Genomic DNA, 23,200 nt, shown 5'->3' with positions numbered 1-23,200 from the left:
CATTGGTAAGAATGCAATCAGGCAGAGTCCCATCTCCTAGTGACAGGACTGACTAAGTTCTGCTGAAGAGAAGACCTGGGGCTGACACTGAGATTGCAGAGTCCTGGGTTTCACCAAGAGTGCAGTGTAGTGCCGTGCCCTCTCTCCATCTGAATGCCCATGCGGGCAGGAACAACTGCAGCTAGAAGTCCAGCACTTACGCTGGGGTCTGAGACCTGCCTGATCTGCTAACTAGTCTTGTCCCTCGGCTATAAACTGACCTTGGTAGCTGGCCAGAGAGATGAGCAAGAGATCTCTGACATCTTTAAGTCCCCGTGGAGTAGGATTCTGTTGGGGAAGGTCATTCTCTTGACTGAGCAGCAATTTCAGAAGGAAGTCTCATGCAGAAGTGAGAGAAGGTAGGGGATCCTGCCTAGTCAATTAGAGCAAAACAATCCACCGGGCGGGACCCAGGGATGTGATCCTCCCATCCAAAGGCACTCGACTAAATGACTCTAAAATACTTTCCAGGGTTCACGTTCCTTGAAGAATGGGGAGTAAAACTAAGACAGGAGCCAGCAAGTGAGGACTTGGAAGGAGATGGCTCATTCAATCAGCCTCCACTCAACAATTTTAATCATCCACACTGGCATGGGGACACAATATGAATAAGTTGACAGGGGCCTACTCTGATTAAGCAATGGGCTACTGCAGAGACCTGTCAGTCAAGAGTGGACAGGAGATGATTTCAGACAGTGAGAACAAAATTAACAAGAGTCATGTGCTAAAAGGTGGCTGGAACTAGGGAGGAGTTTAAGACTAGAGCGGTCTGGGGAGTTGTTTATTTTTCTTTTGTTTTTAAGACAGGGTCTTGTTTGGGCACGGTGGCTCACGCCTGTAGTCCCAGCACTTTGGAAGGCTGAGGTGGAAAGATCTCTTGAGCCCAGGAGTTTGAGGCCACTCTGGGCAACATAGCAAGACACCGTCTCTACAAAACAATGTGCAGGTTGAGGTTGCAGTGAGCAGAAACACACTGTTGCACTCTAGCCTGGGTGACAGAGCAAGACCCTGTCTCAAAAAAAAAAAAAATACAGAGTCTTGCTGTGTCATGCAGGCTGGAGTGCAATGGTGCAATCATGGCTCATTGTAGCCTGGAACTCCTGAGCTCAAGCGATTCTCCTACCTTGGCCTACCAACGTGCTAGGACTACAGGTGTGAGCCACCACACCTGGCCTCAGGAGAGATCTTAATAATGAAAGATTGCCTTGCATCCCTTAGGGGCAGGATTGACACATCCAAGATCAGGCAGAAAGCCTGCGCTGAGTGGGGTGAGCAAAGAGAAAAGCTGAGAGCTGGGAAGAGGGAGATGCAGTGCCAGCTAGGATAGGGCCTTTTAGGCTATGGGAGGCTCTCAGAGGAGACCGCACCTGAACTAACCCATGACATTGCAGTAGGGGCCTGTTGAAGTCATGGACTTCTACCTAAAAGCCAGAGAAATGGGAGGAGCCTTTCCTCTGAGGAGGGACTCTAGTCCATAGGCATCTTGCCACCAAAGACATGGACAGGCCCTGGGGGAAGATGGTGGTAGCCCAGCTGGAGGAAAACCATTTGCCACCTGAACTAGCCCAGGGTGAGCCATCCAGGCACTCAGGGTGCACACCCATGTGTGCACACACAGAATCACACTCCTTCATATTATTCCTCAATTCAGGGGCCTCAACACCCATTTTTTATTTTTGGTTTTGTTTTTTGCATGTTTACATTTTATTTATTTATTATTTTGTGACAGGGTACCACTCTGTTGCCCAGGCTGGAGCATAGTGCAGGGGTGCAATCATTATTGGATTGATGCAAAACTAATCACGGTTTTTGTCATTAAAAGTTTTGCCATTACTTTTAATGGCAAAAACCACAATTACTTTTGCACCAACCTAATAGCTCACTGCAGCCTCAAAATTCCTGGTCTCAAGGAATCCTCCTGCCTCAGCTTCCTGAATAGCTGGGACTACAGGCACATGCAATCCCACCTGGCTAATTTTTTTTTAAATTTTTTTGCAAAGATAGAAGTTCATTTTGTTGTCCAGGCTGGTTTCAAACTCTTGTCTTTGTGCCTCCCTCTGCTCCGTTCAAGACCTTCTGGATGCCCAGCTAATGAAGACTTCCAGGGAGAAGAAAGGTAAACATAGGTCCCTGAACAAGGGACCAGGGTTTATCAACCACAAACAGCATGCCCAGCTTCCACTGGCAGTCCTACAGGTTGCATTTGCCCCGAGTGTGTGTGGAAGGCCTCTCCCTAGCAGTTGGTTTATACATCCGCCACAGCATAGCATATTCTCTTAAATTGCGGACATTTGCAAAAACTCCTTGAGGACAACTATCGTATCTTGTGTACTTTTGTTTCCCTTCCTCTGTGTACATGCGGGTGCACACACACACACACCCCCCGCCCCAGACTGAATGCCTGGTGTGCTGAATGGATGAATGGCTAATGGAAGTCATTCTAAAAGCTACTTTCCTTGGCATACCATCACCTTTGATTTCATCTTTCTGGAACTCCTATGTTCCCAGATGAATTTGGAAAGCCCTCAGAAAACATTTCAAAATTGCTATATAGGAGAAATGGGAGTGTCTCTCTAGAAATTTACCTGCCACAGGTATTTCTGGTAAGACACAGGAAAGATGGTACCACCCATTCCTGGTTGGAGTGTCAATGCCTGTCACCTTCCTGTCCCATAAAACTTTACTAAAGGCACAGAATTCCCATGGAAGCAGGTGGACACCATTCTGCTTCCAGCCAGCCAGGGGAGCAAGGTGTGCCTTTGTGGCAGGAACTGCGCTTCTCTGCTTTCCCACTTTGAGGCCTCTGGGGCCGGCCTGCTGCCTCCTCATTGACAAGGCTGCTTACTGAGCAGTTCATTCTGAGCTGGACGTGGTGCTTCTGGTGAGTCTCTACTTGCATTTAACCCAAAGATATTCTTTCCTAAGGAAATGCTTTCCTGTCGGGGGAGGTTAGCTCCAGCTGGAAGTCATGAGGGATGGCATGATGGCCCTCATCCATTTGATTGGATGATATTTGCAGAGCACCACCATGAGCCAGTCATGGAGATGAGCAGTATATGCCAGCCTTGAAGCGGGCGCATTAACAGCAAGGGAGACAAGCAAACAAAACACAATGAGGGAGGTTTCCTGAGGATGCTCAAGACTCACACAGCACAGAGGAAGAGTATCCACCACCCAGCTTGGGACAGGACTTGTCATAGAGAGGGTGAAGCATGAGCTGAGTCTTGAAAGACTAGAAATTAGCTAAACTACAAGGAGGAGAAGGAGTTTCCTGTCAAGAAGAACAGGTTATACAAAAGCACAGAGACTAGAAAGAATATCACATTCAAAGAACTGCAAATAGTCTGGAAAGGTTGTCACGTGGGGTAGGAGAGGAGGGCAGGGGATTCCAGGTGGGCTCAGCTTGCCACACTCAGGAGCTTGAACTTACCCACAAAGGAGGCGGGCAACCAGTAATGGGTTTTGTGCAAGGGCTTCATGTCACGAGATTTGCTTTTTGGAGATACTTCTGTGGCTGATGTGTGAGGAAGGGATGGATGAAGTTTCCATGGCAATCAGGAAAACCAATTAGCAGATGATTCAAATGGCCTAGGGGAAAAGGGAGGAGGACTTGAACTACTGTGCAGTAGTAGAAATGGAGAGAAATAACAGATCCCAGGCACTCAAGGAGCACTCAAACTGAGCCCTTCAAAGAACCTATGGTAGGTGATAGTTGGATAGAGTGTGAGTCCTGGGGTAGCATTGTCTGGGAAAATACTTTCTGGTTGAAACAGGGAAGTGGGTCAGCAGAAATGGAGGGCTTCTACTTTTTACTTTAAATACTTTTATAATATTTGGAACTTTGAAAATGAGCAGATATATTAGCAAAAAGCCTAAAAGGGATATTTCTGAAATCCCTACTAGTTCTAACATACAACTTTCAGCTTGCACACACCATCAATTACCTTTGATAGCACCTTTTTGGAACTATCATCCCAAATAACCTATTTTGTAAAAACCTATTTTGAAAAACGGGCCTTGTACAATAGCCTCATAGATGCTTCGTGGTAGATTTTCTAACATTCTAATGTCAGGGAGTGAAAGGAATCCTGTTAGAAGTTGGTAAATTCTGTAATTTCTATTCATGGTATTAAAGTTTTGCCTTCACACAAAAGTTTAACACCTTTACACAATCAGACTTCCTCATTTTACATTGCTCAGTGATTAGAGGAAATCAGCCACCCAGAGCCTGGATCTTAGACTTGACCAAGGCACCCAACAAATCCTGAGTGGCCTTGCTAAGAACTTCTTCTCCCAGAAGACAGAAAATTCAGTTCCAGCCAAGAAGGGGGAAGCAGTTGAAGAAGTGAAATTAACAAAGTCCTGGAAGGAAATGACCAAATCATCTTCGATTGTGTAATAACCAGAGAGTAGAATACAGACATTTTGGGAGAGAAGCATTTTATCATAGCTTTTAGAAGAGAAGTATTTTTCAGCATCATAAACACACAATTCCAAGCATAGATACCTTCAAGGGATTGTTTTTGACAGTTATGGCAAAGTCGTAAAGAAGAATAAAAGGACAAAGGAAATCCTCCAGCAACAAAGCTGCCACTTGTAGATGAGAAAGTGAACAGGAATAAGGAAGAAGCTCAGAAAAGGGAAGAGCGATCACTAAAAATGCTGATTTGGAAAGTCCCAGTGCTACCCTGAGAGGAGAAACAAATTCACACAGCACGTCACCGCCAGAAGAAGAAAGGAGGGAAGATAGGGGAACAGAGAGTATCCCAATCCTAAAAGGACAATGTGGAAACACTTAGGGGCAGAGGTGAATCTGCCAGGCCAATGTAGTTTAGAATGTCATTCGATCACTGAGAATGAAAAAGGAGTCTGCCGATGGGCACTGTGTGGACAGGAGGAGACGGGGCAATAAACATTTGTAACAATTAAAAGTGAGAAATAAAGATCTAGTTTGGGTTCAATTAGCCCATATTTGAGACATAGTTCCACCATTTACTGTTTGTGTGGTCTTAAATAAGTTATTGTCTCAATCTCAGTTTTTGCATAGGTCAAATGGTTCAATATTATCTACTTTAAAGGTCATTATGAAGAGTTAATAAGATAATGAGGAAAAAAGGTACCTGGCACTTAGTAGGTGCTCAATAAAGGATGGCTTTTTTTTAAGTATTGCTTCTAAATTTGTATGTAAGAAAAAAATGATATAATACAATGATATAAGACAGGGGCTCGCAGGACAAGTCCAGCCACACCCATTCATTTATATATTATCTGACTGCTTTTCTGAAACAATGCAAGGTTGAGTAGTTGTACCTGAAACATTTATTATCTGGCCCTTTACAGAAAATGTTTCCAGACACTGGATAAGTGGTACCAGAGCCCCCTCTGTTTGTGGTCCCCTCTCTTATACCCATTAGGTGTGAGAAAAGACATAGAGTAGGAAAGCCCTGCCATCCATCTTATCCACACAGGGGCTTTTTCGATGGATCCAAAGGAAAGACAAGGTCTTATTGGCCTCCCAGAACTGGCATAACAACTCAGACATCAGGGAAAAGTCATTGGAGACCACATAGCTCACCAGCCCCAGCCACCTGCTCATATATCTAAGCCCTCCTTGTTCTAGACCAGGGAGGAGAATGGAATGTCTGTTGGACTCTGCATGTCCCCAGTCTGAGAACCTGGATCCAAGAGGGAGAAGAGGCCCATTGGAGATGATGCCATAAAAGGAAGTGGATGCAATATGCTAAAAATCATAGTGCCTATACCCAAAAAATCCCAGAAGCAGAAGGGAAAGGAGAGAAATATCCACAGAGACAGGTGTGGGTACACACAACACGTTTCATACTTTAAGATCCCAGAGGGATTTATGGAAATGATAAAAGAAAATGAGACTCATAAGAACAATGTTGGAAGCCAGTGCCAAGAATGAGATGGGGCTTGGGGAAAATGGTGGGGGCAGATTGTTTAGTTCCGTTCTAAACAAGAGGGTGAACAAGGAATGAACAGCTCACTGCAAAGAATAGACACCACTACATGTACACACGATTATATAGTAACTAACCCATGATTATTTTGCTTGTCTTCTTGTTCAAAATGATCGAAGACCAATGAGATGAGATCAACCTTGATAACTGGCTGGGAAGCCCATGATGAGACACAAGATGGTACCAGGGCACTTGCTGCTTTGAATAAATGTCAGTCCCCTGTCTTGGAAGAATGACCTGCCAGGGTAAAAAGGAACTTGCAGCTGAGAAAGGCTTTAGTGACTCAAGAGTTGAATAATTCCCCAAAAGCTGGAGCATCCTGGCATTTCCAGCTCCCCATCTCTGCTTGTTCCACTTCCATGAGGCTACATCACCATCTACATCATCATCACTCTTCCACTCCCTCCCTTAGTGCCAATTATGTCTATAGCGAGATATTTTCTGCCCATTGGGGATCAGAAGGAAGTGCTGTGGCCTGAGCGGTCTCCTTGGGAAGACAGGATCTGATACACACATTGCACAACCTGTCTGTTTGACATAAGAGGTTTCACTTCCTGAGATGGATGGGATGATAGCAGGTTTGGGTCCAGCTTACAGGGCCAGGATGAGACATGGCAGAACTGTGGAGACTGTTACGTCAGGGGGCATTGCCCCGTGGCTCCAAAATTTCCCTTGAGTGAAAGCATCAGGGGCTCATGCAACCTGGATACTAGTGCTGCTTCAACCACACTGTGACATTGGATGAGTCACTTCATCCCTCCTAGCCTTGATTTCTTCATCTGCTGTTCACATTCAAATAGCTATTCATGTCTTCATCTCTGTGGTCCCACTAGATCCCACCGGACAATCATTAGGGCTCCCCTCAGCTGGCAGATTCTGAGGTCCTAGATGCTACAATTGGAAGATGGAGAAGTAGAAGCTCAAGGTTTCTGACCTGTATCCCAAGTCCCAGAAGTAGAATGGACTAACTCAGAGTTGATGCTCTGGTCCCTTGCATATCTCCCTTCCTGTCACTGGCTTTGATCCTCCTTTGCTCAGCTTATAATCACATCAACAGACCAAGGACATCTCTGTGTTCTGTCAGGAGAGTCCACAGAGCCACCAGCCCTCCAGACCCTGCTGGTTGCTGCATAAAGACTTGAGGAAGGATTTGAGGCTGCCGTGATCGTGCAATGAATGCATGAGTGCACCACTGCACTCCAGCCTGGGGAAAAAGCTAGATCCTGTCTAGGAGAGAGAGAGAGAGAGAGAAAGAGAAAGAGAGAGAGAGAAGGGAGGGAGAGACAGAGAAAAAGAGAGAGAGGGAGGGAGGGAGAAAGAAGGAGAGAGAGAAAAGAAAAGAAAAGAAAAAAGAAAGAAGAAAGAAAGAAAGAAAGAAAGAGAAGAAAGAAAGAGAGAGAAGAAAGAAAGAAAGAAAGAAAGAAAGAAAGAAAGAAAGAAAGAAAGAAAGAAAGAAAGAAAGAAAGAAAAGAAAGAAAGAAAGAAAGAAAGAAAAAGAGACTCTGAGAAAGGTGGTAGTTCCTACAACGGGGGAACCAGTGGTTAATTTGCAAAGTGGATCCTGTGGTGGCAAAACAGAGGCGTCCCCTAGGCCACCCAGACAGGGTCTTTAGCTATCTGCAGGACCAGATACCAAATTTCATTAGGGCTCAGTGTTAGGAATGGATTATTGCTTATCGAATTCACAGGAAACTAACATGTTGAACAGCTTTTAGATTTCCTGTGGAAAATATAACTTTCTAAAGATGGAGTTCTTGTGACTGCCTCCTGATATCAAGATACTGGGAGCCAAATTAAAACTCAGAAGGCTGCTTGGTGAGCAAGTCCATGAAATGCTCTTTGTCCCACAGTAGAGCCTATTTCCCTCGTGCCTCAAATACTTGCACAGGGGCTCACTCCCTTGGATAAAGCAGAGCAAGCACGATACCTGGCACATACTAATTTGAATAAAAATGCTGTCAAATTCCCATTCACCCATTCAAGCAGCAAACTCTACCACCTGAATGTACCTGCCAGGCACTGTGCTAGACTTGGCTCAAAAAGATTTCATAGCTTCCCGGAGCAGCCAGAACGGGGAGCAAGGTTTCAATTCAGTGCTGTAAGTGCTATAAGAAGTGTTACAGGCCGGGCGCAGTGGCTCATGCCTGTAACCCCAACACTTTGGGAGACCGAAGCGGGCAGATCACAAGGTCAGGAGATCGAGACCATCCTGGCTAACATGGTGAAACCCCGTCTCTACTAAAAATACGAAAAATTAGCTGGGTGTGGTGGTGGGTGCCCGTAGTCCCAGCTGCTGGGGAGGCTGAGGCAGGAGAATGGCGTGAACCCAGGAGGCCGAGCTTGCAGTGAGCCAAGATCACGCCACTCCACTCCAGCATGGGTGACAGAGTGAGACTCTGTCTCAGAAAAAAAAGAAAAAAAGAAAAAAAAGAAGTGTTACAATGCAGACCTGTCAAGGAGGAAAAGGAGGGTGTTCCTAGACTCCAGGCACTGTTCATAACCTGGACTCTCATTCATTCTACAAATGGAAGGCTCCCCTGGGCAGTACCCTGGAGCAGGCACTTAGCTGGTGTCTCGGTTAAAGAGAAACTGATAACTCTTGGTATTACCAAGAGATAGAGTCTCAGATGGATATCCTTACAGAAACAATATTCCACTTTTCAGAGTTCACCAAAAAATCATTTTAGGCAGAGATCATCTGGCACTGATCAGGTTGGCTAGGGTAACAGCACCTGGTCTTGCAGGGTTGTGTGAGCTTATCTCCAGGGTTGCCCCAACTCTATCAGGAGCCTGAACCCTTCATACTGTATGTTCCCTGCCCCATCCAAGAAAGGTCAAGTGTCTCCCCAGAGGCTCCTGCAATTGACAGAGAGCTCCTGAGGCAGAGAACAGCACCCAAGGTAGAGACCCCTACCCTCAATCCAGACAGGGAGGGCTACTGCCCCTTCATTGTACCCATTTATCCATCTCTAAGTGGGAACATTCCTAAACTTAAGTACAAAGAAGTGAATGAAGAAAAGTATTTGCATGGATAAATCTGTGTGTCTTCCACTTTGTCCCAGATGTCCTAAATTTAAACATTCTTCTAACCTAGGAAAATCCAGTATTTTAATGTGGACATCAACTGCACAATGGCTGTCAGAAAAACAATGCGTATTTGCATAGTGATACATTTGCAAAATGTGTCATAGTTTGCTCCTTGCCCTTCCACGAACCAGAGAATTATTTCAGTTTATTAGTCCCCTCCCCTAGTAGCTTCCACCAATACTCTTTTCTTTTCCCCTTTCCTTTAACTTGATTGTGAAATCAGGTATTCAACAGAGAAATTTCTCAGACCCCTACTTCTGCTTTTGAAAGCCATAAAACAGCGAGGGAGAAACTGGCAGACAGCAAACCTCTTCGAGGCAGAAGGCACAACAGACTGCTCTGGGATCCTCCTCAGCAATCTTCATTGCTCAAGTATGACTTTAATTCTTCCTTACAACTAGGTGCTAAGGGAGTCTCTCTGTCTCTCTCCCTCTTTGTGTGTATCTCTTTCTCTCTCTCTCTCTCCCCACCCCCCCATCCTCCCTCTTTTCCTCCCTCCCTCTCTGCCTCCCTCTCTCAGCTTTTTGCAGAAATGCCAGGTGTAATATAATGCTTATGACTGGGGAAATATTCTGGGAATGAATACTGCTTATCTAGCAGCTGACACCCTAAAGGTTAGCGTCGAAACCTCTGCTCCAGCTCTCCTAGCAAATACATTGCTAGCTGGGGTTTGGTTTAGTAAATGCTTTTCTCTACACCCAAAGGACTTCTCTTTCACACATTCATTCATTCACTCAGAGATCACTTATTTGCATGCCTGCCACGTACTGGATGCTGAGAGAAATCACACGTGAATGTAGCCGTCATGGGGAAGTCACTCATTTTCTCCTTTTTACACAGGTGTCTGAAGTAGCCATGGCAGAAGTACCTGAACTCGCCAGTGAAATGATGGCTTACTACAGGTCAGTGGGGACACTGAGACAAGTCACATGAGCAGGGCTCCTCTTTCAAGAGTAGAGTGTTATCTGTGCTTGGAGACAATATTTTCCCCCTAAATTGCCTCTTTCAGTGGCAAACAGGGTTCCAAGTAAACCTGGTTGAAACACTACTTTCCCATTATAAGTCCCTCCAGCCTTGGGGCCTGGAGGCTATCCAGAAGTGTTGTTGCAAGGGCCTCCTGCACAGGCAAATGGGGAGAAAAGATTCCAAGCTGACAATACAAGGAACCCCTTTGCAAAGTGTGGCTTGGAGGGAGAAGGAGAGCTCAGATTTTAGCTGACTCTGCTGGGCTAGAGGTTAGGCCTCAAGATCCAACAGGGAGCCCCCAGGGTGCCCACCTGCCAGGCCTAGAATCTGCCTTCTAGACTGTTCTGCGCATATCACTGTGGAACTTGCCAGGTGTTTTCAGGCAGCTTTGAGAGACAGGCTGTTTGCAGTTTCTTATGAACAGTCAAGTCTTGTACACAGGGAAGGAAAAATAAACCTGTTTAGAAGATATAATTGAGACATGTCCCTGTTTTTATTACAGCGGCAACGAGGATGACTTGTTCTTTGACGTCGATGGCCCTAAACAGATGAAGGTAAGACTGTGGGTTTAGCTCCCAACCCAACGAAGGGCTCTAACACAGGGAAAGCTCAAAGAAAAGAGTGCTGAGCCACTTTGATGCCATGGCATTTTGTTTTAGAACAACTTTAACCTCTTCCAGTGAGACACAGGACGCACCACTTGCTGACCTGGCCACCTGGTCACCGCATCATCATAGTCACTCACTAACAGTGGTGGTGGTGGCCACACTTGGTGGTGACAGGGAAGGAGTAGTGTTAAGGCTTCCCATTTCGTAGTAGGAAGACAGCCAAGTCTTCAACACAAATTTGATTCTCCTTTTAGGAGATGGGTTCAGCCTATGCCAATCACTTGAGTTAAACTCTGAAATCAAGAGATGATCTTGAGAACTAACATATGTCTACCCCTTTTGAGTAGAATAGTTTTTTGCTCCATGGGGTGAAGCTTATAGCAACAAGACATAGATGATGTAAACAAAAAGATTAATTGAGACTTGAAAGAAAACCATTCACTTGCTGTATGACCTTGACAAGTCATTTTACCCTCTTTGGACCTCATCTGAAAAATAAAGGGCTGAGCTGGATGATCTCTGAGATGCCAGCATCCAACCTTCAGTTCTGAAATATTTTCAGTTGTAGCTAAGGGCATTTGGGCAGCAAATGAGCATTTTTCAGACTCATCCTTACAGAGAGCCATGTTATATTCCTGCCGTCCCTTCTGTTTTATATGATGCTCGGTAACCTTTCTAGGTGGCCCAGCCATCAGCCTATATAGGGCAGTTGTGCAGGTTAGGAGGCAGCCACTTTTCTCTGGCTTTATTTTATTCCAGTTTGTGACAGCCTCCCCTAGCCTCATAATCCAGTCCTCAGTCTTGTTAAAAACACATTTCTTTAAAAGTCCTAAGACTGGCATAACTGGTTGGCTCCAGCTGTAGGAGGAGCCCATTGGCTTGTCTGCCTGGCCTTTGCCCCCATTGCCTTTTCCAGCAGCTTGGCTCTGCTCCAGGCAGGAAATTCTCTCCTGCTCACTTCCATTTGTGCACTTAGAGGTCTCTTTAACTGTCTTTCAAGCCTCAGGCATTATCATGCCTTGAGGCAACCTCAGTTAAGACTTAATACTGAGCTTCTCTGAATAAGAGGAAAGTGGTAATATTTCACAAAAAGTAACTACTCTTACAGGATTTGCAGAATGCCTATGAGACAGTGTTATGAAAAAGAAAAAAAAGGAATGGCGTAGAAAAACTGAATACTTGCTGAGTGAGCATAGGTGAATGGAAAATGTGATGGTCATCAGCATGATAAAGCAAATCATAGTGTCACAGCATTAGGGATACAAAAAGATATAGAAAAGGTACACATGTATGGTGTAGGTGGGGCATGTACAAAAAAGATGAACAAGGTAGAAATGGGATTTATTCTAAAAGAATAGCCTGTAAGGTGAGAGAAAGCTCACATTCTAGTCCTGAGTCTGCCTCTAACCTGCCATGTGCTCTTGAGTACACCCTTAACCTCCTTGAGCTTCAGAGAGGGATCATCTTTTTATTTTATTTTATTATTTTTATTTTATTTTATTTTATTTTATGACACGGAGTCTCACTCTGTTGCCCAGGCTGGAGGGCAATGGTACAATCTCGGCTTACTGCAAACTCCGCCTCCCAAGTTCAAGCGATTCTCGTGCCTCAGTCTCTTGAATAGTTGGGATTACAGGTGTGCCCCACCACACCCAGCTAATTTTTGTATTTTTAGTAGAGAAGGGGTTTCACCATGTTGGCCAGGCTGGTTTTGAACTCCTGACCTCAAATGATTCGCCCACCTTGGCCTCCCAAAGTGCTTGGATTATAGGCATGAGCCACCACGCCTGGCCCAGAGAGGGATGATCTTCAGAAGCTCAGGATTCTTTCAATCCCCTTCCTCCTCTCTGAGCTTTGTCCTCTCTGATGTCAAAGCACGGTTCCTGGCAGGACCACCTCACCAGGTTCCCTCCCTCACTCTCTCTGCAGTGCTCCTTCCAGGATCTAGACCTCTGCCCTCTGGATGGCGGCATCCAGCTACAAATCTCCCACGAGCACTACAACGAGGGCTTCCGGCAGGCCGTGTCAGTTGTTGTAGCCATGGAGAAGCTAAGGAAGATGCTGGTTCCCTGCCCACAGATCTTCCAGGACAATGACCTGAGCACCTTGATTCCCTTCATCTTTGAAGAAGGTACTTAGCCAAGAGCAGGCAGTAGATCTCCACTTGTGTCCTCTTGGAAGTCATCATGCACCAGCCAACTCAATTCCCCCAGAGCCGAAGCCTTTTAAAGGTAGAAGGCCCAGCAGGGAGAAAAAACAAAGAAGGCTGGAAACCAAAGCAATCATCTATTTAGTGGAAACTATTATTAAAGAAGATCTTGATTGCTACTGACATTTGCAACTCCCTCACTCTTTCTCAGGGGCCTTTCACTTACATTGTCACCACGATGTTCAGATGTTGGTAACCTCCCTGTGGGCTAGTGGTATGACCATCACCATTTTACCTGAGTAGCTCTGTTGCTCGTCCACAGTGAGCAGTAAAAGAGCTGAAGCTGGAACCCATGTCTAATAGTGTCAGGTCCAGTGTTCTTAGTCACCCCACTCCCGGCTTCGTCCTCACCGGTGTTGTCATCAGACTTTGACTGTATATGCTCAGGTGTCCTCCAAGAAATCAATTCTGCTGCCTCACCTCACGAGGCCTGCCCTTCTGATTTTATACCTAAACAACATGTGCTCCACATTTCAGAACCTGTCTTCCTCGACACACGCAATAACGACGCTTGTGTGCATGATGCACCTGTACGATCACTGCACTGCACACTCCGGGATGCACAGCTCAAAAGCTTGGTGATGTCTGGTCCATATGAACTGAAAGCTCTCCACCTCCAGGGACAGGATCTGGAGCAACAAGGTAAATGGAAACATCCTGGTTTCCCTGCCTGGCCTCCTGGCAGCTTGCTAATTCTCCATGTTTTAAACAAAGTAGAAAGTGAATTTAAGGCAAATGATCAACACAAGTGAAAAGAAACATTAAAAAAGAATATACAAACTTTGGTCCTAGAAATGGCACATTTGATTGCACTGGCCAGTGCATTTGTCAACAGGAGTGTGACCCTGAGAAATTAGACGGCTCAAGCACTCCCAGGACCATGTCCACCCAAGTCTCTTGGGCATAGTGCAATGTCAATTCTTCCACAATATGGTGTCATTTGATGGACAAGGCCTAACTGCCTGTGGGTTCTCTCTTCCTGTTGTTGAGGCTGAAACAAGAGTGCTGGAGCGATAATGTGTCCATCCCCCTCCCCAGCCTTGCCCCCTTGCCCCAACATCCGTCCCACCCAATGCCAGGTGGTTCCTTGTAGGGAAATTTTACTGCCCAGCAGGAACTTATATCTCTCCGCTATAACTGGCAAATGTTTCAAGTGCGGTGAGCCCATCATGAGCTGTGGTGATCTTCCTGGCATCGTGCCACAGTAGCCAAAGCCTGTGCACAGAGGTGTGGGCAACTAAGGCTGCTGACCTTGAAAGGCAGCCTCACTCAGGGCGAAGCTATTTGCTCTCAGCCAGGCCAAGAAAATCCTGTTTCTTCGGAATCGGGTAGTAAGAGTGATCCCAGGGCCTCCAACTGACACTGCTGTGACTGAGGAAGATCAAAATGAGTGTCTCTCTTTGGAGCCACTTTCCCAGCTCAGCCTCTCCTCTCCCAGTTTCTTCCCACGGGCTACTCTCTGTTCCTGAAACAGTTCTGGTGCCTGATTTCCGGCAGAAGTACAGCTTCACCTCTTTCCTTGCCTTCCACATTGATCAAGTCGTACTGCTCCTGTGGATGCGCACATTGCCAGCCAGTGACACAATGGCTTCCTTCCTTCCTTCCTTCAGCATTTAAGACGCAGACCCTCTTTCATTCTCCATTTCCACTTCTATGAGGCTCTGAGAAACCCTCAGGCCTTTGAGGGGAAACCCTAAATCAATGAAATGACCCTGCTATTGTCTGTGAGAAGTCAAGTTATCCTGTCTCTTAGGCCAAGGAACCTCACTGTGGGTTCCCACAGAGGATACCAAATTACATGTGTCCTACTCATGGGGCCCAGGGGTTGGGCTGACCCTGCACTGCTGTGTCCCTAACCACAAGACCCCCTTCTTTCTTCAGTGGTGTTCTCCATGTCCTTTGTACAAGGAGAAGAAAGTAATGACAAAATACCTGTGGCCTTGGGCCTCAAGGCAAAGAATCTGTACCTGTCCTGTGTGTTGAAAGATGATAAGCCCACGCTACAGCTGGAGGTAAGTGAATGCTATGGAATGAAGCCCTTCTCAGTCTCCAGCTATCACTTATAACCACCTTCTATCACTCACAACCACCTTCTCCCCGCCCCCATCCCTAGGAAAAGCTGGGAACAGGTCTATTTGACAATGTTGCATTAATGTAAATAAATTTAACATAATTTTTAAGTGCATGCAACTTTCAATCCTGCTGCAGAAAATTAAATCATTTTTCTGATGTTATCGTATCCTACCATAGTTATGACCCCAACAAATTATATATTGTCAGGGCTGCTCTCATTTGATAGACACTTTGGGAAATAAATGACTTAAAGGATCCCATTGTCACATCCTCTCCACTCCCAAAATCACCACCACTATCACCTCCAGCTTTCCCAGCAAAAGCTACATTTCCAAGTTGATGTCATTCTAGGACCATAGGGAAAAATACAGTAAAAAGCCCCTGGAAAATAGGTACTTCAAGAAGCTCTAGCCTAATTTTCACTTAAAAAAAAAATTCACCTACATTATGCTCCTCAGCATTTGGCACTAAGCTTTAGAAAAGAAGAAGAGCTCTTTTAGTAACCACACAGAAAGTTGGGGGCCCAGTTCTAACTCAGGAGTCCTGATCCTGTGACCCGCTCATCAGTTTCCTCTCTGGCCAACCCAAAGAACATCTTTCCCATGGCATCTTTGTCCCTTGCCTCACAAAAATTCTTCTTTCTCTTTTGCTGCAGAGTGTAGATCCCAAAAACTACCCAAAGAAGAAGATGGAAAAGCGATTTGTCTTCAACAAGATAGAAATCAATAACAAGCTGGAATTCGAGTCTGCCCAATTCCCCAACTGGTACATCAGCACCTCTCAAGCGGAAAACATGCCCGTCTTCCTGGGAGGGACCAGAGGTGGCCAGGATATAACTGACTTCACCATGCAATTTGTGTCTTGAGGGCTGTACCCAGAAGGTCCTGTGCTGAATGTCGACTCAATCCATAGGACGGGCAGAAAGGGAACAGAAAGCTTTTGAGTGTGGCTAGAGCCTGGACTTCCCTGTTGTCTACACCAGTGCCCAACTGCCTGCCTTAGGATAGTGCTAAGAAGATCTCCTGTCCATCAGCCAGGACAGTCAGCTCCCTCCTTTCAGGGCCAATCCTCAGCCCCTTTGTTGAGCCAGGCCTCTCTTACCTCTCCCACTCACTTAAGCCCACCTGACAGAAACCATGGCCACATGTGGTTCTAAGAAACCCTCTGTTCTTTGCTCCCACATTCTGATGAGCAACTGCTTCCCTATTTATTTATTTGTTTATTTTATTGATTGTTCTATTTAATTTATTCAAGGGGGGCAAGAAATAGCAGTGTCTGTAATAGAGCCCAGTTTTTATAGCTATTCAATTCAACCGGGACTGGTGAGCTCTCTTTAAATCAAGTCCTTTACTTAAGACTGCAAATATATAAGCTTAGATTATTTAAATGGGAATATTTATAAATGAGCAAATATGACCATACTATTCAATGGTTCTGAAATAAACTTCACTGTTAAAAAAAAAAAAAAAAAAAAAGGTCTTTCCTGATCATTGACTTGTCTTGGATTTGACCCTGAACAGTAAAGATAAACAGGGCTGTGAGAGTTCTTGGGGGACTAGAAGCCCACTCCCTATTGCTGAGTGCTGCAAAGTACCTAGAAACATCCTTGGCCACCGAAGACTATCCTCCTCACCCATCCCCTTTATTTCTGGTGTTCAACAAAAGGATATTCAGTGCACATCTGGAACAGGATCAGCTGAAGCGCTGCAGGGAGTCAGGATTGGTAGTAACAGCTACCAGTGATTTCTCTGTCAATGCACCAAACATCTGTTGAGCAAGGGCTATGTACTAGGAGCTGGGAGTGCAGAGACAAGAAGGGTAACAAGTTCCTCCTCAGGAGAGGCAGATAGGTACAAGCAACAACAAGGCAACATGACAAGTAGAGTAAGATAAAATACAAAAGGAGTATCCAGGAAGGAGTGAGGAGAGTGACATAAGAATCTTGCCATCTTGCCTAAAGGGATAAACAGAAAATTTCCCCACATGGGCCGGGCAAAGTGGCTTACGCCTGTAATCCCAGCACTTTGGGTGGCAGAGGCAGGAAGATCGCTTGAGCCCAGGAGTTCAAGACCAGCCTGGACAACATAGTAAGACCCCCATCTCTACAAAAAAATAAATAAAACAATCTGCTAGGCATGCTGGCATGCACCTGTAGTCCTAGCTAGTTGGGAAGCTGACACTAGAGGATTGCTTGAGCCCAGAAGTTCAAGATTGCAGTGAGCTATGATCATACCACTGCACTCCAGCCTGGGTGACAGAGTGAGACCCCATCTCTAAAAAATGTTTCCAGATAGAAAAGAAAAGAAAACAAAAGGCCCTCAGGTAGAAGAACCAGCATGAACAAGGACATGGGGGTATAAGAATGAATGATGGAAAAAGTACACTTTCCGAATTGTAGGAATCACCAGAAGCAAAGTCAAAGCACAAAATGAGCCAGGGGAAAAGTATTTGCAACTCACATCCTAGGTAAGGAGACAATTTGCTTCCCATGTAAAGAACTGCCTCAAAACATTAGGAAAAAAAGAACAAAACTCCAGCAAAACAAGAGGCAAGGGATCTTCACAGTCTGTTCACAGAAAAGAAAATACTATTTGATCTTGGGCAGAGTAAAACAATTTGATCTTGGGCAGAAAAAAAACAACGCTTAACATTGTAATAAGAAAGTCAAATTAAAAGCACTTTGAGATACTAGTATTTTCCCATCAGATTGACAAAGATCAAAAGTTTAACAAGAGACCTTGTTGGTTAAACTGCCAGGAAATCCCCGCTGTTAAATATTACATGTGGGACTATAAATTGATATGACCCTTACAGAACAAAATTTGCTAACTATGAAAATCACAAGTGCACTTCCCCTTTGATCCAGCAATTTCACTCCTGGAGATTTATCCTACAGATGGACATAACCCATGTGAAATGAAAAACGATCAAAATTATTCATTGCACATGATTTGTAATAGGAAAAATTGGAAGTAACCCAAGTGTCTATCAACAAGAGACTGGCTAAATGAAGTAAAAGATATAGAATATTAGACAGCTATAGAAAAGAATGAGAAAGCACTCTGGTATTGTTTGGATCTGTGTCCCAGCCCAAATCTCATGTGAAATTGTAATCTCCGATGTTGGAGGCAGGGCCTAGTGTGGGGTGATTGGACCACAGGCGTGGAGTTCTTATGAATGGTTTAACACTATCCCTTTGGTCCTGTTCTCATGATAGAGTTCTCCCAAGATCTGGTTGTTTAAAAGTATGTGGCATCCTTTCTCTCTCTCTCTCTCTCTCTCTCTCTCTCTCTCTCTCTCTCTCTCTCAGTCCTGCTCCTGCCATGTAAGACACCCACTCCCGTTTTGCCTTCTGCATGAGTAAAAGCTTCCGAAGGCCTCCCCAGAAGCAGATGCTGCCATGCTTCCTATGGAACAGCCTGTGAAGCTGTGAGCCAATTAAACTTCTTTTCTTTATAAATTACCCAGTCTCAGGTATTTCCTCATAGCAGTGCAAGGACTGACTAATACACGCTGTCTGCACGAATATGAAATCCTCTCCAAGACATGCTGATAGCTGAAAAAGAACAAGATGCAGACCGTATTTATGATATACTAACTCTGATGTAACAAAAGGGAGGGGAAGAAGGGCAATACATTCTACTGTGTGTGTATTTTATTTTTTTTAATTCTGGAAGATACATAAAAAATGAATAAAGTAGTTGTCAGAGGCTGAGGAATAAGATATATAGGGACAGGTGTGGGAGCAAGACACTTTTATGAACACATTTTATACAGTTTGGGAGGTTTTTTTTGTTTTTTCTTTTCTTTTTTTTTTTTTTTTTTTTTTTTTTTTTTTTTTTTTTTTGAGACAAGGTCTCGCTGTCACCCAGGCTGGAGAGCAGTGGTACAGTCATGGCTCACTGCAGCCTCAAAACTCCCACGCTCAAGCAATCCTCCTACCTTAGCCTCCTGAGCAGCTGGGACTACAAGCATATGATACTATATTAGTCCATTCTCACACTGCTATAAAGAATGACCTGAGACTGGGTAATTTACGAAGAAAAGAGGTCTAACCGATTCACAGTTCTATAGGCTGTATAGGAAGCATGGCTGGAAGGCTTCAGGAAACTTACAATCATGGCAGAAGACAAAGGGGAAACACGCACGTCTTCCTGTGGCGGAGCAGGAGAGAGAGAGAGAGTGAAGGGGAAGGTGCTACACACTTTAAAACAAACAGGTCTTGTGAGAACTCACTCACTATCATGAGAACAGCAAGAGAGAAACCACCCCCATGATCCAATCACCTCCCACCAGGACCCTCCCTCAACATTGAGAATTAAAATTCAACACGAGATTTGAGTTGGGTCACAGAGCCAGACCATATCATCCGCCATGCCCAGCTAATTTTGCTTTTTAACTTTTTGTAAACACAGGGTCTCACTATGTTGCCCAGGCCGGTCTTGAACTCCTGGGCTCAAGTGATCCTCCCGCCTCAGCCTCCCAAATTGCTAGGATTACAGGCATGAGGAGCCATGCCTGGTCTACAATTTGACTTTTCAATCATGTAAATATATTATTCAGAAATAAAATAATAATTTTTAAAGATTTTATCCAAGAAAAAAATATCTGAAATGAAAGACAACTGTTGAGTTGAGGGAGCTGCTAGTCCTCAGCAGCTCAACCTCAATATCCTCCTTCTTTGTCTGTAGGGACAGGCTGTGGTTTATCCTATAGGCGTGGGCTGGAGTCAGCAAGCACCTGGGCTGGCAGAAGATAAAAGATGCAAAGGTGAGGGAAAGCAAACGTGGCCTGGAAGACAGACTTGGGGGGTGGGTGGCTGCTACCACACCCTGGTCAGAGGTAGAGGGGTAAGTCAGCGTGTCTTCTGCACAGACCTCTTCCCCACCTCCTTCTTCATTTCCCATACAGCCTTGCTGAGTTACTCACAAACATCTGATTCAACCGGAAGCTGGCGTGAGGATGACCTAAAGGACTGGTGTGATGCCTGGCCGGGGCTGTGGGCCATAGTCATAGCCCAGAGCCTCCTCCTAGCTTTTAGCACATCTCACCCACATCCTGGGTCCTTAATTAGCAATATGGAGGCAAGCCAAGTGATAAGATTGCATCCCTGGGAAGTCCAGAAGCACTCCTTTTCTCATTTGTATAAGCATAATGATTTGCTTACATAAATAATCATGAAAATTCAGGCCGGGCGCAGTGGTTCGCGCCTGTAATCCCAGCACTAGGGAGACCGAGGTGGGCAGATCACAAGGTCAGGAGATCGAGACCATCCTGGCTAACACGGTGAAACCCTGTCTCTACTAAAAATACAAAAAAATTAGCTGGGCATGGTGGCGGGCACCTGTAGTCCCAGCTACTCGGGAGGCTGAGGCAGGAGAATGGTGTGAACCCAGGAGGTGGAGCTTGCAGTGAGCCGAGATCAGGCCACTGCACTCCAGCCTGGGCAACAGAGCGTGACTCCGTCTCAAAAAAAGAAAAAAAAAGAAAATTCAAATCCCTCTCAGAAAGCAGGTCATAAAACCATGAAATGCAGCATGTGGGCCAGAATCACAGGGAAAGGTAGGTCTTGGAGGGGAAAGGATGGCAGGGAGGAAGAAAGCAGGGTGCCAGGGACCCTGGGTTGCTGTCCAAGTCAGGCAGCTCACTGTATTTGAGAACATTTCACTTTCTGGTAAACGGGGCAGTTGGAGATAGAAGGGTTGGATGAATGCCAACAGTGAACACAGCTGAGATCAGTGCTGTGCCTGCAGTCCAGGCTGGAGTAGAAATCCTGGGCCCATCTTACCTCTGACCTCATTTCCTCCTCTGTAATAATGCGAGGGTGGGGGAAAGTTCTGGTTATCAGCCCTAGCATTCCATGGTTCATTTCCTCATCAGTGATGGAAAATCACCAAGCAAGAGAACAGGATGGAGAATAACTGGATGGGTGCAATCGGAGGTGCTATTTCAGATGAGGTGGCCAGGGAAGGCCCTCTGAAAAGGTAGCTTGAGCAGGTGCCTGAATGTAGAGAAGCTACCAATGATGCAAAGATCTGGGGTACAGCATGCCAAAGAGAGGTAATGCGAGTGCAAAGGCCCCGAGGTTGGACGTGGGCTTAGCACAAATGTGGCATGGCAAGAAGGCCGGTGTGGCTGAAGCAGCCTGAGCAACAGGTGGAGGGGCTGAGAGGACAGAGGGGCAGGAAAGAGCCAGGCCTGGGTAGGAGAGGTGTCAACTTGGTGTATGATGCAAAGCCCTTGAAGGTTCTCAAACACAAAAGGGATGATCTAATATATGGTTTTAAAAATGCCACTCTTGCTATGAAAAATTGACCCTGGGGGAAGGAGGAGTAGAAATGTCAAAAGTGGAAGCAGACCAATCAGGAGGCCAGGACAATGGACTGTGCAGGAGAGACTGACATCTTAGACTTGGGAAATAGGAGAGAAGATGGTGAGGATTATATTCTGGGGATAAAGGCAACAGAACTAGCTGATGGCGTCAACGTAGGAGATGAGGGAAAGAAAGAAATCAAGGGGCATTCATAGGTTTAAGGGTTGACTAACTGAGGATATTTAACAGAAATGGAGAAGTCTAGGAAAGGGGCAAGTATTGTGGGGGCAGGGGTCAAAAGTTATGTATTTTGGCCAAGTTAATTAATATTTGAGATAAGATGTCAAATAGTCAATTGAATACAAAATCTGAATCTTAGCCTGAGCAGGTCTCACACCTGTAATCCCAGCACTTTGGGAGGCTGAGGCGGGTGGATCACTTGAAGCCAGGAGTTTGTGATGAGCCTAAGCAATAGAGCAAGACCCCGTCTCTACAAAAAAAAAAAAAAAAAAAAAAAAAAGCCAGCCAGGCATAGTGGCACATGCCTGTAGTCCCAGCTACTCAGGAAGCTGAGGCAGGAGGATCACTTGAGCCCATGGTTCAAGGTTGCAGTGAGCTATAATCACATCACTCAACACTACACTCCAGCCTGGATGACAGAGAAAGACCTCATTTATTAAAATAAAATTTTAAAAAATTAATTAAAAACAAATCCAAATCTTTCCTGAGATTCATATTCAGGAGTAACTGTCATGTAGAAGGTATATAATGCCCTGGGTCCATGAAACCACTTAATGAATGCCACTGGAAAAGACAAAATAGCTAAAAACTGAGCACTGGGCACACCAGCACAGTGAGGTTGGAAGGAAGAAATGGAGCTAACAAAGGAGACAAAAGAGGAGTAGCCAGTGAGAAGAGACAAACATCTGGAGAGAGGAGAGAGCAAGAAAAGGTGGGTGAAGGAGAATGTGGTCCACCAGGCTCAACAATGCTGAGCAGTTGAGTAAGTGAGGACCTGGCCATTGAATTTGGCAAGAAAGAGGATGTCAGTGGCCCTAAAACAAAAGCGAAGAAGAGCTTGAGGATGGAAGGCTGACTGGAGTGAACTAAGAAGAGAATGAAAGGCGGAGACAAGGAGACAAGGAGCACTGAGGCTCCCTTAAGTAGTTTTGCTGTAAAATAAAAGTGCGTGTAGAGACGGGGCAGGGGGACAGAGAAATGCAGGGGTAGCTGGAGGGAGCCATGGAATCAAAAGAGGGTTTTTATGTTTAAGATGGTAGTTGTCACATAGCACACTAGTAAGTTCATATGAATCACAACGTAGGTGAGAGAGATCACTAATGCAGGAGTCAAATCCTTGCAAAGCCTCCAGAGGAGGTGATGAAGGGAAGTGATGGACATCATTCAGATGCAAGTAGGTTAGCAATTCCTAGGACAGAAACAGGAGGTAACTCCTTTCTGATTGCTCCTGTTTTCTGAATGAGATAGCACATAAAGTCCACTCAGCCATATTAGTTCTTGAGGTCCTTGTGGCTGTCACACCTGTACAGACTGGGCTCTCCTCTCCAGCTCTTCCTCTCAGACTAAGCTGAGCTGCACCCACATCCTCTTGGGGCCATCCTCTGCCACACTCCACATATTGCCATGGTTTGCTTGCAACCCCTGGAAGGTCCTACTGACTGCTCCTAGAAGAGTCTGGGCAGCATCTCTCCCTTACTCATTATCACATGGTGCTGTAAGCAGTGGTCACACACTTTAGCTAGTGGGACGAGCCATCACAGGCAGTAAACGCAAAAGACTGCTCAGATTTTAAAGCACCCATTAATCAGTAGAATGAGTTTAGAATTGTAGTCATCAGCACACATTTAAAAAAAACAAAAACAGGAACTAAAAAAATTAGTTGAGTAGAATAAAGCAATAAAAG

General features: G+C 45.3%; 1 protein-coding gene and 1 long non-coding RNA gene across 3 annotated transcripts in view; one reads left to right on the top strand and one right to left on the bottom strand.

The window, feature by feature from the left end:
- LOC106993134 (uncharacterized) overlaps nucleotides 1-23,200 on the bottom strand; it is a 104,446-nt gene that overhangs the window by 23,229 nt on the left and 58,017 nt on the right. For both annotated transcript variants that reach the window (XR_013402650.1, XR_013402651.1), the window contains exon 3: nucleotides 3,470-3,627. This is a non-coding gene — a long non-coding RNA (uncharacterized LOC106993134). The remainder of the gene's footprint in view (nucleotides 1-3,469; nucleotides 3,628-23,200) is intronic.
- Nucleotides 9,963-15,826, top strand: IL1B (interleukin 1 beta; the record flags this gene model as incomplete). Its single annotated transcript, NM_001042756.1, is given in 6 exon segments — nucleotides 9,963-10,009; nucleotides 10,576-10,627; nucleotides 12,611-12,812; nucleotides 13,368-13,532; nucleotides 14,772-14,902; nucleotides 15,619-15,826. Coding segments are annotated over 6 exon segments (805 nt in total), but the record flags the coding sequence as incomplete, so codon positions are not given.

This window comes from Macaca mulatta, chromosome 13 (genome assembly GCF_049350105.2).
Source record: "Macaca mulatta isolate MMU2019108-1 chromosome 13, T2T-MMU8v2.0, whole genome shotgun sequence".
Classification (NCBI taxonomy): domain Eukaryota; kingdom Metazoa; phylum Chordata; class Mammalia; order Primates; family Cercopithecidae; genus Macaca; species Macaca mulatta.
The sequence above is the reverse complement of the archived record's forward strand: the minus strand, read 5'-3'. Positions and strand labels throughout refer to the sequence as shown.